We start from the raw sequence: 13,595 nt of genomic DNA on the forward strand, positions 1-13,595 counted from the left end.
TGTATGTAGAATATGAAAAGATTTTATGTTAACTATAAAAGAAAAAAGCTAGATGTTTAAAAATCATAATCCAAGTATAATGTCTTCTCATCATTTGAAACGCATACAAAAATCATCTTTAACCAATAAAATAAGAAACACAATATGTGAGCATAAGAAAGAGAATTCAACTATTAGCCAAAAAGATTTGCAAGCATGGGTGAAACAAAAGTTTGATTTGACTATTAGTCAATCAACAATATCACACTCTCAAAAGGTCGACAGAGTATTTCTCAACTGAGATAAAAAATAGCGATGTCAAAAGGTATAAACCGATAAAATACCCCGATTTAGAGAAATTTTTGTACGAGTAGTTTCTTCAAATGCAAGAGAAAAGTGAATATGTCAGGGAAAATTATCCAAGAAAAAGCAAAAGATCTTTTTCTGAAATGTATGGTGAAACTAATCCAAAATTCAGCATCTCTTCTGGTTGGTTAGAACGTTTCAAATCAAGATACGGAATCAAGTCTTACAGACGTTTTGGTGAAAGCGATTCAGTTATCATGGAGAACATTGAAACGAATTGCCTAACATACGATCAAAACTAGAGCAGTTTGAATATAATGATATTTATAATATGGATAAAACTGGACTATTTTATCGATTGGAAGCTGATCATTCACTTGCTACCAAGCAGCTTCAAGGTCGCAAAAAAGACAAAGAGAGAATTACTCTTGCTCTCTGTTGCAATGGTGATGAATCTGACAAAGTACCATTGTGGATTATTGGTAAGTTTGCAAATCCTAGATGTTTTAAAAATATGACCACAAACATTCTTAATTGCATGTATAGATCCAACACGAAAGCTTGGATGACTGGCTTGCTTTTCCAAGAATATGTTGGCTGGTTTGATAAGAGAATGGATAACACAAAGGGTTTGTTAATAGTAGACAATTGTCCAACTCATCCAAAGATAGTTGAAGACCTAAGAAATGTAAAGTTGTTTTTCTTACCTCCTAACACAACGTCTAAGATTCAACCATATTATGTTGGGATTATTCGAGCATTCAAAGCTCATTATCATCGTCGTCTTTATTTCAGCATCTTACAAGGCCTTGAGGTTGAAGCACCGAATACTGAAAAAATTAATATTTTGAATGCTATTAATTTTGCTAACTTGGCTTGGAATTTGATACGAAAGAAATAACAATTGCAAATTATTTTTGGCATTGCAAGATCCGGTTAGAAGAAAATAATGTTCTGAACCACAAGTTGGTGAATTAGATGAAGGTATCAAAGAAGTTGGTGAATTAGATAAAGGTATCCAAGAATTAAATGATGTCATCTCTAATTTAGCCTACAGAACTGTGATGGATGTTGAACATATTTTGAACTACCCTAACGAGAATGATACAGTTATGAAATCACCTACGGAGGAAAAGATTATTCAATCTTTAATGAATAATGATGATGAGAATGATCCTGAACAAGATGATAGTAGCATTGTTCCACATGTATCGTCAAAGGAGGCATTTCAAGCAATGACTATATTGTCAAACTATTTGGTACAACACGAATAAAATATTCCAAAAACTGTGTTCGCTCTTCAAAAAGTTAAGGATGAGATTAATTTTGGTTTTGGTGGGAAGAAAAAAAATCAACTATAAAATCATATTTTAAAAAGAAATAGTTATTGGTCTAGTATTATTGACTGATTAAATATCTATAAATTGTTGATGTATTTTAGTAATAATTACTTTATATTTTTTCTGGGCCTTTAATACTTTATTTTTAATTATTATCTAATGCATTTAGCGAGAATATTACTTTAATATAACTGGCCCAAGTGAGAACCGGAGAAAAATATTCATTTAGCGAGATTATTACTTTATCGAGGTTTTACTAAATATATTAAATTCTGCATAAGTCATATCATATATGGTAATTGGTTAGTTAGGAGATAAGTTATTCATTCATGTATAAAATTAATACGGTATTTGATTTGTAATATAATTTAGAAACCCACATAACTAATAAATATTTAACTTATGAGATGAATCTGTATTATTTTATGCAAGATAAAAAGTAAAATAATTACTAATACATATATTTCCTCAACATTAATTCTTGTATTACTTATAACTCTAATCAATTCCAACAACCCCTAAGGGTTAGGTAATAGATCGGATCGAGTGGTCACTTATCGGCCCTATGCTTGAAAAATAGTCATATTGTCAAGACCCACTAAGTTTCACATTCTACATATGAAATATCTTAGATAAATTTAGAGGCGAAATCAAAATTTGTTTATGAATTTAAGATTTTAATTTTCTTAAGTCAAGAAATTCTAAATTAATAATTTATAGATATCTAATGAATTTTTTAAAAAAATATATAGAATTTTAATCAAAATTAATGAATTTCTTTATATTTCTACGATTTTAAAGTAGATATTCCTTTGGTCTTCTTTGGTGTCTTGTTTTTCTAAAATCTGGTAAAAAAAAAAAGACGTGGTGGATAGAAAGACCTCATCTTGTGTACTTCACCACAAAAGAAAATAGTGATTATAAATAAATAAATAAATAAAAAGGGCTGAACCGTCATATGACACTTGTTAAAATTGATGTACTATCCTCCAAGAATATGTGGACAACTTGCTTTCTTGATCCCAATGATGAACTCCAAACATACGTACATACGTACAATTTAATCTCGAAGGTAAATTCAGAATTTATATTAAATTTGATAGTAATTAAATTCAAAATTTATATTAAATTCGATAATAATGGCTGATGCATGATATTTTAAAATATAGATGGAGAGATTGTTTTTTTATATATTCATGCGGCTCAAGTAAATCATATCAAAATATAAAATAAATCATGCTGAAAATAAAGAAGAAAAATCACAATAGCAACATCAAAGCTAATAATATGATAACTAAAGCAAAAAAAATAATAATTAACATATAATATTTAAATCAAAGAATAAAATAATAAAAGGGTAATAAACTTAACAACGCTTAACCTACTGACGTTTAATCTTAAAAGACATAAAGTGAAGGAAAAAGGAACACATGATCCCTTTAAAAGACATTGAGGAACAAATGATTACTCCAAGAAAGGTATTAAGATATAATTTTTTATCATATTGATATAAAAAAATTATAATTTATAGTACTTTTTGTATAGTTTTTAAATTTTTAATTTTTTACTATATAATATTGAGTTAAAATAATATAATTTAATCATAAAAATTAATCAAATTGACTTTCGAAAAGCGCAATATAACAAATAAAGTGGGTCGAAGGGAGTATTAATCATAAGTTGTTTTTCTTTTGAGTTCTCTTATTGTTTTTCTTTTGAGTTCTCTTATTGTAGACTACTATATATATAATCATTACAACACAAATGAATTCATCTTACCTCTCATTTCCTCATCCTTTCTCTCTCTCTCTCTCTTCTATTGCCTTAAGAGAGAGAAAGTCTATAGGAAAAAGGCAAAAAATGTCTAGCAATGGGAAATTAATGGATGAAAATAAGGTACCCTTATTAGATTATGTTTCCACAAATAATAATTATTTAGAACAAAATGATCAAAGATTTGGAAGAAGATTTTGTATAGAATCAAAGAAGCTATGGCACATAGTTGGGCCAGCCATCTTTAGTAGAATAGCCTCTTATTCAATGTTTGTAATCACTCAAGCTTTTGCTGGCCATCTTGGTAATCTTGAACTTGCTGCTATGTCCATTGCTAGTAATGTTGTTCTCGGCTTCGATTTTGGACTCATGGTACATAATTTCCCTTTTTTTTATAATGCGAATCAATCAATCAATTGATTACGTTTCAATTCTATTATTGAAAGTATGATATATGTGTGTATATGAATTTTCTTTGAAAAATGCAAAAGTGTCAACTTCTTGGGATTCGAACGCAACCTAAAAAAGATTCTTGAATCATTTACTGTATAATTTTTCAACGAAGGATTCAATTGAACCCTTTTTGTTACATGCGGCTCTACCACGTGCATAACCTAATTTGCTTAGAATTGAAATACGGTTATTATTATTCGTTGTTACATGAGCTATATATCATTTTTCGAAAATCATACTTACTAGGGATTTAATTAACCTCCTTTCATTATGCACAACTCTCATTACTAAAAAATCACTATTTTCCAATTGAAATTTTTCACTGAAGTTTAGTCGTATTTTTGCTATGTTTTCCAAGTGAGTTGATTCGATGGAAAAGTCATGTTTTTAACACAAAATTTTCATTGATTAGCGGTAAGAAAATTCTTTGTTTCTAGTAGTGTCTGCCACCCTAATTTGCTTTAGGATTGAAACACAATTATTACTCTTTGTTGTTACATAAGCTATATACTATCTTTCAAGAATCGTCGTTAGGAGGGGACTCAATTGAACTCCTTTCATTATTACACACGACTCTACCTTTGACCGATCCTATTTTGCTTAAAATTGAAGCGTAATTATTATTTTTTGTCGATACACACGAATTGTACAAACATATAATAGTGAAAATTAACTATTATGCAGCTAGGAATGGCAAGTGCATTGGAAACACTATGTGGACAAGCATTTGGTGCCAAGAAATACTACATGTTAGGGGTATATTTGCAACGTTCATGGATAGTACTCTTCTTATGTTGCATCATAATGTTGCCAATATTTTGCTTTGCAACACCAATCTTGCTATTTTTAGGCCAACCAAAGGATGTGGCAGAGCTCTCTGGAGTTGTAGTTTTAGCCTTTATCCCATTGCACTTTTCCTTTGCATTTCAATTCCCATTGCAAAGGTTCTTGCAAAGCCAATTGAAAAACAATGTGATTGCTTGGGCTAATTTTGTGGCTTTCATTGTCCATGTGTTGATAAGTTGGCTAGTTGTGTACAAGTTTCAGTTGGGAATTATTGGGACAACACTTACTTTGAATTTCTCTTGGTGGTTGATATGTTTGGTGCTATTTTGTTATTCTACTTGTGGTGGATGTCCACTTTCTTGGAAAGGTTTTAGTATGGAGGCCTTTTCTGGACTTTGGGACTTCTTCAAGCTTTCTGCTTCTTCTGGAGTCATGCTATGGTAACAATTTCTAACTTTGAGTTTAACTTTGGCTAAATTTGCAAAGTCACTTTTTAGTCCATGTAATTGAAAAATAGTTTCAGTCATGGAGTTTCAGATTTCACATTGAAGTACATATTTCACATTGAAGTACAGGACATGTCATGAAATTTCACTTTTGGAGTTGGAAACTCTGAGCCCGTTTGGATTGGCTTCAACTACTTATAAACTGTTTTCAGCTTTTTTGAGTGTTTAGATTAATCAACTTAAAGCTATTTTGTGCTTAAAATAAGCCCAAAAAATGGTTTGTTTGGCTCCGCTTCTATAAAGCAACTTATATTCGCTTATAAGCTGATTTTAGCTTATAAATTGTTTTAAATAAGCTAAGTCAAACAAACACTCTATGACAATGATTATTTCCTAAAGACAGTCAAATAATCACTGCTATGGAGTTTCAGATTCCACACGTGAACTACATGACATGTTATGGAATTGCACTTCTGGAGTTTGAAACTCTATGACATGAGCAATTATTTTCTAAAGACAACCAAATAATCACTGTTAAGTTTGAAACTCTATGATAATGACTATTTTTTAAAGACTGAAGTGAAAAGTAGCTAGCTAGTGAGCACCATTTCTACGTTATCTATTTATTTAAGTTAATTATTATCTGAAACTCACTAATTCAATTAATTCAGATTTAGATTGCATAAGGTGCATAATGATTTATTTATTATACTTAATTGTTTTAATATTTTTTTTCATTTTTGGTGCAAATGAAACAGCTTGGAGAACTGGTACTACAGGGTGCTAATTGTGATGACTGGTAATTTGGAGAATGCTGAAATTGCTTTGGATGCTTTATCAATCTGGTAATTAAACTTATTCTTCTTAATCACACTTTGTTTTAACCACAAAAGAAAAAAAGTAGACAAGACAACCAATAAATTATGGCACTATTGATGATTATAATTGTACTATTAAATGTTAATGACAACACTAACAAATTTAAATTAAGTAGTTAAATGTACAAAAAAAAAATTAACTTTTGTTAATCTTGTCATTGGTATTGTCATATTATTATTCTTGTCTTTAACTATTGTCATTATCATTCTTGGACGTTTAAGATGACAAGTCTCATACGTCTGTCTTAGTCAAATTTAATGGGCAACTGTTTTCAACTTGTCAAACAAGAACATAATAATTTATTACAAAGAAGAAAATGACTAAGCTATTTTTTTAATTTGCTCAACATAAGAGTGGCAATTTCAATATGTTTAAGTAAAATAAATTCATTTAGCCCATATTTATTTAAATGAATTACTTATATTTTTTAAATGAATAAATATAGATTGATCAATTTTAAAAATTCATACAAATATGGATAAAGTGGGTAAAATATGAGTATTCATATAGACCGTTAAATCACTCACTTATAATAACAAAATTTTGTTGCACTAAAAATATTTTTTATTTTAAAAAAAAAAAAGAAAAAATGGGGTGGATGGGGGGTAGAATGGGAGGCAATTTTTTTTTTTGAAAATTTTAAGAAAAATAAAAAAACAAATTGGGTGGTGGGGGGTGGGAGAGGGGGGAGGGGGTTTGGGTTGGGGGTCCGTGGGGGTGGGTGAGAGGGGGCCAAAATTATTTTTTTTCTTTTTGAAACTTTTTTTAAAAAAATTGGGCTTGGGGGTGTGGGGGTGGGGCTACGGGGGTTGGAGTAGGGTGATGAGCTCGGGGGGGGGGGGGGATTTTTTAATTTTTTAATTTTAATTTTTTTTTTAAAAAATAATTTTTCTTAAAATTTTGGGGTTGAGTGGGAGTTGGGGGGCCGGTAGGAGGTAGGGTGAAGAGAGGGTCGAAAAATTAATTTTTTTTGTTGAAATTATTTTAATTTTAAAATTAATTGTGGTTGGGGTGGTAGGGGTCCGACTGGAGAGTGGGTGGTTGGGGTGAGTAAAGTTTTTTCTTAAAAAAATTGGGGTGATGGCAATAGGGAGTGAGCAAAAAATTGTTGATTAGTGGGTGAGGGTTATGGGGTAGAAGAAAAATTAAATTTTATTTTTGTATGAAAAATTAATTGTTTAAAATATAATAATTTAGGGTGGGTTGGGGGTTATAGAGATTAGAGTAATAACAATTTTGCTTTTGATTGAATATTTTTTTTGATTTTAAGAGATTAAAGTGGTTAGATGGTTTTTACTTGAGCCATATTTGATCAAATTCATATTTATTCATATTTTATATGGGTAGATTATAATCCAATTTATTTTGGCTCAATCCATCCAAATTTAATCTAATCCAACTATTTGCCGCCCCTAGTTCAACACAAAAATAAATACTTCCTCAGTTTAATTTATTTGTCCTATGTTTGGTTTTTTTATTTAAAAAAAAATGTTTCTATTCTCTTTTGGCAACTCATTTCAAATTTTTACGTGACATATTTAAAATCATAAAATTTTAAAATCTTTTTTACTTTTTTATATTTCGTGTCAAGTTAAAATAGGATAATCAATTGAAAATTAATGATCTTCTTTTATATGTCATTGTTTTTATTTTATTTAATTCTTGCAGCATGAATATCAATGGCTGGGAATTGATGATTCCTCTTGGATTCTTTGCTGGAACTGGGTATGTTCATTTTATATTTTTTCATTTAAATAATTTAATATTTCAATGTTAATATATTATGACTATTTGTTACGTCTTACTACCGTGACTAGTTAGTTATATAATGTGAAGGCTATGGACCCGATTTGATGATAAGTTCGGATTTTATAAATTCTAAATTTTAATTTAATTTAAAAATAAGATCGCTCTATTTTTAACTAAAAATTTTGAAATTTAAAGTAAATAAATCAGGATTTGAAGTTACTAAATTTAAGAATTTAATTTTCATTTTTTTTTAATTAACAAATTTTATATATACACATATATATAAAGTTAAATTTAAAATTATTAAGTTATTGTTATTTTCGTAATTAAAATGCTAGTCTCGCCTCATATTTAAATTTCCAAAGAGCTTACCAGAGATCTGGCATCTGACATAATCTAGAAGTTTCAAAAAATGATTTACACATGTTACCAAGAAAAGGTCCACAACATTTATTTTGTCTAAATTACATATGATTTCTGAGAAATTATATATTAAATGAAAAAGGGGTTTAAAATATCTTTATATTATGTAAAATTGAACAAAAAATGTCAAAACATGCATTTTTCATCTTTTTAACGTTCAATTATATATCATTTTCCACTTTGATTCAGTAGCTTGGTTATAAAATGCGCCAAATTCAGTAACTTCGATCTAAATTTTGTATTTCTATTAAAAGATTCATTGAATATGTATGAATTATTGACCTATAATTCAGTAATTATGTAGGATTAGAACACTACCAAAAGAAATTGAAATTAGCAACACACAAATTCTATAGCTAAACAACAAACTCCATCACCAAATTTTATATAGCAACGGATTATCCAAATATTTTGTTAGCTATGAGCTATTTCATTTGTAGTGGAATTTTGAATCCGTAAGTTGAAAATTTGTTTAAGTTCATATACCATAGGTAGAGATGAATCCAAGATTTGAATCATCCATTATATCTAGGAAATTATTCGTACGATATTTAATGCATGATTTTTCTCACATATATATGTAAATATTTCTTATCGTGAATACTAAATTCAGTTGAACTCGTTGATGCAGAGTAAGGGTAGCAAATGAGTTGGGTGCTGGAAATGGAAGAGGAGCAAAATTTGCAACAGCAGTAGCAGTAATGCAATCAATAGTGATTGGATTATTCTTCTGGATTTTGATAATATTTTTCCACAATGAACTTGCCCTAATTTTCTCAACAAGCAAACCTGTTCTTGAAGCTGTTCATAAACTAGCTATTCTCTTAGCTTTCACTGTTCTCCTCAACAGTGTCCAGCCCATTCTCTCAGGTAAATTTAGAGATTACAATTTTACCGTTGCTCCAATGCTATTCTTCAACTCAGGAGCGGAGCTAGTAAGGGCTTAGGGGGTCATCTGAATCTTCTTCAGCAAAAAATATATATAATAGATGTTGAACCCCATTGAGTTCTTTGTATATTTATTTCTTCATATTTTGAACAGACGCTTACTAACTCGAATTTATTAACATTTTTTAGGTCTATTTTCTTGGGGTTTTTTTTCTTGAACTAATGTTTGGATATTTACAGGGGTTGCTGTTGGATCTGGATGGCAATCATATGTTGCATACATAAATTTGGGCTGCTATTATTTACTAGGCGTCCCTATGGGCTTTATTATGGGCTGGGGTTTCCACTACGGCGTCATGGTAATGTTCCTAATATACCCTTTAATTTTATGTTCAAATGTGTTACTTGATTCGAGAATTTTTTGAAACACACTTTCTATTTTCACAAGGTAGAAATAAAGTTTGTATACACTTAATTCATCAATTCTATGTAACTATGCTGAATATTATATATTGTTATTATCGTCGTTGTACAAATGCTTTTTGCAAATGGTTTTTGTGCTGCATAAATTAGTTATAAACATGGAATTAAAGTTTTTGAAAGTGAAAATTTATAATTTGAATATTTTTTCGATAGTAAATCTTAACTAGAAATTAAATATGAATTTAAGCTAATGAAAATGTTTTATTTATAGGGAATATGGGCTGGAATGATCTTTGGTGGAACTGCAGTTCAGACTTTGATATTGGCTATAATCACAATTAGATGTGATTGGAATAAAGAGGTAACATTTTTCTTTCGGAAACTTACGTAGATATACTATATTAAGAAACTTTTTACTATCTATCGTAATAATATTTTTTTCACTGAACACTTATAATATATATATAATACAGTTTTCACATATATTACAGAGAACAATTTATAAAACACATATTATACAAGTTTTATTCATAAATAATACATTTATCACACACTTTAATACACTTATAATAAATTGTGTCAGTTTCTTACCAAACAAACATAATATATTTTAAAGCACTTATAATACATTTATATTGTATGCATAATTGTTTTGTTTTGTTTGTAAAGCACTCAAGTAATTTTTCCTTATTGTTTTGTTTCTCATCCGAATTTAATAGTTATTTTTGAGGGTCTAACTAATTTAAATTTTTGTCGAAAATTTTTCACATTAACATGATAAAACATTCTCTACAACCCTTTCGGTACCTATCCACACAAATATATAATGTTTAAGTGTGAATATCGGCCAAAGCTCAATTTTCAAAATTAAATCCGAGATTTTTAAGTAAATATATATTTTTATATTATCAGTGTATTTTAGTTTTCCATTATTTTGGGCATATTGACAATCATTACCACATTTCCTTGATTACTATATTTTATTTTTAAATTTGCTTTAATATGTTTTATCTAAGCTGAGAGTCTATAAGAAATAGTCTCTCTACATGTTTAAGTGTGAATAGAGGCCAAAGACAACTTAATTTTCAAAATTAAATTCGAGACTTTTAAGTAAAATATATATTTTTATTTTATCAGTGTATTTTAGTTTTCCATAATTTTGGGCATATTGACAATCATTACCATTTTTACTCCACTACTGTATTTTATCCTTAAATCTGTTTTAATATGTTTTATCTAAGCCGAGAATCTATAAGAAATAGTCTTTCTATCTTTATAAGGTAGGGATAAAGTACATACATTGCTTACAAAATTCTATCGAATATGTTATTGTATTAGTGTATTTTAAGTTTGTTGGAGTGGATAACTTACTTATTTTCATGTTATAAACATCACCTTATATTTTTAGATAGTTAGGTGTAGTTATGTTTTAAGTGATCGGATAAAGAAAATTTTTTCTTTGTTGAAAATGCAGGCAGAGAAGGCTTCAATGCATGTAAGGAAATGGGACAATGTTGGTCACGTGACTTCATAGAAATAGCGACGAATTTTGCCAAGTATTAATGATGACGAAAAAGAAATAACAAGAATATTGAATATTTTATCTCGAAATTTTGTGCATTGATTTAATTTTCAGTCTAATTAAGCTAGTTGTAGTTTTCCTTTCGTACACAAAGTGTATCAATACATGTATAAATTTTAAATGAAGTTGATTGATGGTATGGATTTTTTGTATCTTGGAATATAACATAGAAATTGATGATTTTCATTCTATGAAATCTATATATACATAGAAATGGGTGGATTTCTTATTAGACTTGGTCAATCTTTTTCCATTTGAGTTAGCTTTTGTTTTACATGGTATCAGAGTAAGATTCATCTCACTCAATGTTGGACCCTCAAAATTAAAATTGTTCACGCATCAAATGTTAAGCACTGGGTGTGAGGTGGGGTGTGAAAGAATGACAAAAGTCTTATATTGGTGATTAATGAAATGAGTGGACTCCTTATTAGACTTGGACAATCCTCTTTTCTTTGAGCTAACTTTCAGTGTTTGAGTTAAGTCGAAGACTTAATTTTACAAGCTGAATATAGAGAAGATAAAATGGCACCTCTCTCTCTGGCTCTGGCTCAAGACATGATAGAAAAATACCACATGAATTCATATTTCTTCCTAAGAGACATAAATAAACACTACTTATTCTCTCTAAAAAAAAAATTAATATGAAAACTGATAATTTACTTCTAACTTTACAAGCCATCTGTAATCAACATGTATAAACGACGATAGTAAAATCATTAGCTAAGTTGATTTAGGTCTTTTATTGTTGTGTTGTTATAGTTATTTTTGTTTATTTTACTTGAAAATTTTCTAAAAACATGCTTATTGTGTTTTTCAGATCGATTTTTTTGTAGCCACAAATTTTAACAAACGAATTGCATTTACACAAGTTTGAAAATCGTTAATAGAGGATGAAAAAGAAGATTAAAACTTCTTAATTGAGGAAGAGAGAAAACTGATAATTGAATTCACCTATTTGGATCTCTTAATATATAACGTAATTAGCCTTTACCATATTTGAAAGATACTCTTTCATAATTTTCTCCAATCTATTTTCAATTACTTGTATTATATGTAAAAAACAAAAAAAATACAAAAAGTGTCTAAATAACAAGTCAAATTATTGTCATTTTTAATAAATAATAAAATATAGCTAGAGAGTTCTATTGTTGTTTTGAAAATTTCCTCAAGAAAGAGGGTCAAATACAAAAAATGGTCATCTTTGACAACTTCTCAAATCTTGATCTAGTAAACTTGTATATACCAACACGGTTATTTGCAAAAGTGACACTGTTTCATTCTTAATCAAATGTCTCAGATTTAAGTTTTGAGTATAAAAAATATTTTGTGGAGTGTCACTTTCAAATGAACCCTACAGTGCACAATTCAAATTTAGTTGGACTCCATGAACTCCGATATCGGATGGAAACCAAAAAGATTCCAATTTTTATAATCCGAATTGGTAAATGTGGAAAAAAATATTTTGTTAATTCTTGTTTAGCAACTTCACAAAATGTTGATTAACTTGTCCCAATTAACAATTCTTTTAGTAACTATCCATTTTGTACAAATTCAACCTTTTGACTTTTGAGGTACAACACACTGTACATCTCCAATAATGACATTCAACATAGAACAAAAATAAATTATGTTTTTTTGATTCCTTAATTAATTAATTGTTTTTCCTTTGTTATATTTATAGTAAGAGAGAAAAACGAATATTGTTTGTTTGTAATTAAAAAAATAATAGTTGGGCACTGACATAATTTATTGACGTACAAACTGTATTTGTACCGGGAATCTAGAGACATTATCAAGTTGTCTGTATTATTTATTTATTACCATAAAGATGGATTTTACAAAACATATGTCATATTCTATCAGTAATAAATACTAAGTAATTTTTTTTGTCAATATTAGAATAGATCGGAAAAGAACGACTCCCACCAATTGTAGGTGCTAAGTAACTTTGTTCATCGAGATTAGAATAAATATACACAAATCACCTAGTATTTTTAATTCTGCTGAAATTTAAACTTATTTATGTTATTATTTTTATCACCACTTAATTTTCTTTTTTTCTTTTTTGGGTAAGCACCAGAGTAATATTTAATTTGCTTTGACATCAAAATTTGATTAAATCACACACAAGTTGATAATGTGCTTTATATCATAAGATGCACTGCAATTTGTTTTGAGCAATTGGACCATATTAATATGTACTTCCATGTCACCACTAGGTTTTCATAATATAATCTGACTTAATATATAATTGCTAATGTATAGTAACTGACGTCTCAGTCGTGAGAAATGAATAAGCTTTCTCTTTCACAAATTTATACAATATGCACATTATGCTACTTAGATTTTACTTTTTTACATTTTTTTCCTTTTAAAATCAAGGTAGGTCACTATGTTATATTTTAATTGTCGAAATATTTCATTGATTCTTTGAGTCTCACACATAGTCTAGCACTTAATCTTAAGCTCCATTAATTCAGACTTACATTAAAAAATACATTTTTGTGTAAGACAAAGTTCTTCAACGGTAAAACGACAAGGGGACCATGTTGTTCCAATAATAGATAT

At 28.9% G+C, this 13,595-nt stretch overlaps 1 protein-coding gene and 1 pseudogene across 1 annotated transcript; both read left to right on the plus strand.

Annotated features, from left to right (window-relative positions):
• The first annotated feature begins 428 nt into the window (after nucleotides 1-428).
• LOC129885141 (CENP-B homolog protein 2-like) lies at nucleotides 429-1,263 on the plus strand (annotated as a pseudogene).
• A 2,134-nt stretch (nucleotides 1,264-3,397) lies between these two features.
• LOC129898123 (protein DETOXIFICATION 27-like) lies at nucleotides 3,398-11,229 on the plus strand. Its single transcript, XM_055973083.1, has 8 exons — nucleotides 3,398-3,770; nucleotides 4,536-5,077; nucleotides 5,842-5,928; nucleotides 7,631-7,687; nucleotides 8,766-9,004; nucleotides 9,263-9,381; nucleotides 9,717-9,806; nucleotides 10,920-11,229. Exons 1-8 carry the CDS (start codon nucleotides 3,486-3,488, stop codon nucleotides 10,977-10,979), a joined length of 1,479 nt encoding a protein of 492 aa, XP_055829058.1. The 5' UTR covers nucleotides 3,398-3,485; the 3' UTR covers nucleotides 10,980-11,229.
• Nucleotides 11,230-13,595: the final 2,366 nt, after the last annotated feature.

This window comes from Solanum dulcamara, chromosome 1 (assembly GCF_947179165.1).
Source record: "Solanum dulcamara chromosome 1, daSolDulc1.2, whole genome shotgun sequence".
NCBI classification, from domain to species: Eukaryota; Viridiplantae; Streptophyta; class Magnoliopsida; order Solanales; family Solanaceae; genus Solanum; species Solanum dulcamara.

Excerpts from the sequence above, each read along its gene's own strand:
- LOC129898123 (XM_055973083.1), top strand. The coding sequence starts at position 3,486 with ATGTCTAGCAATGGGAAATTAATGGATGAAAATAAGGTACCCTTATTA. Across the intron at positions 5,078-5,841 it reads TCTTCTGGAGTCATGCTATG|CTTGGAGAACTGGTACTACA; the intron begins GTAACAATTTCT and ends CAAATGAAACAG. Across the intron at positions 7,688-8,765 it reads GGATTCTTTGCTGGAACTGG|AGTAAGGGTAGCAAATGAGT; the intron begins GTATGTTCATTT and ends TCGTTGATGCAG.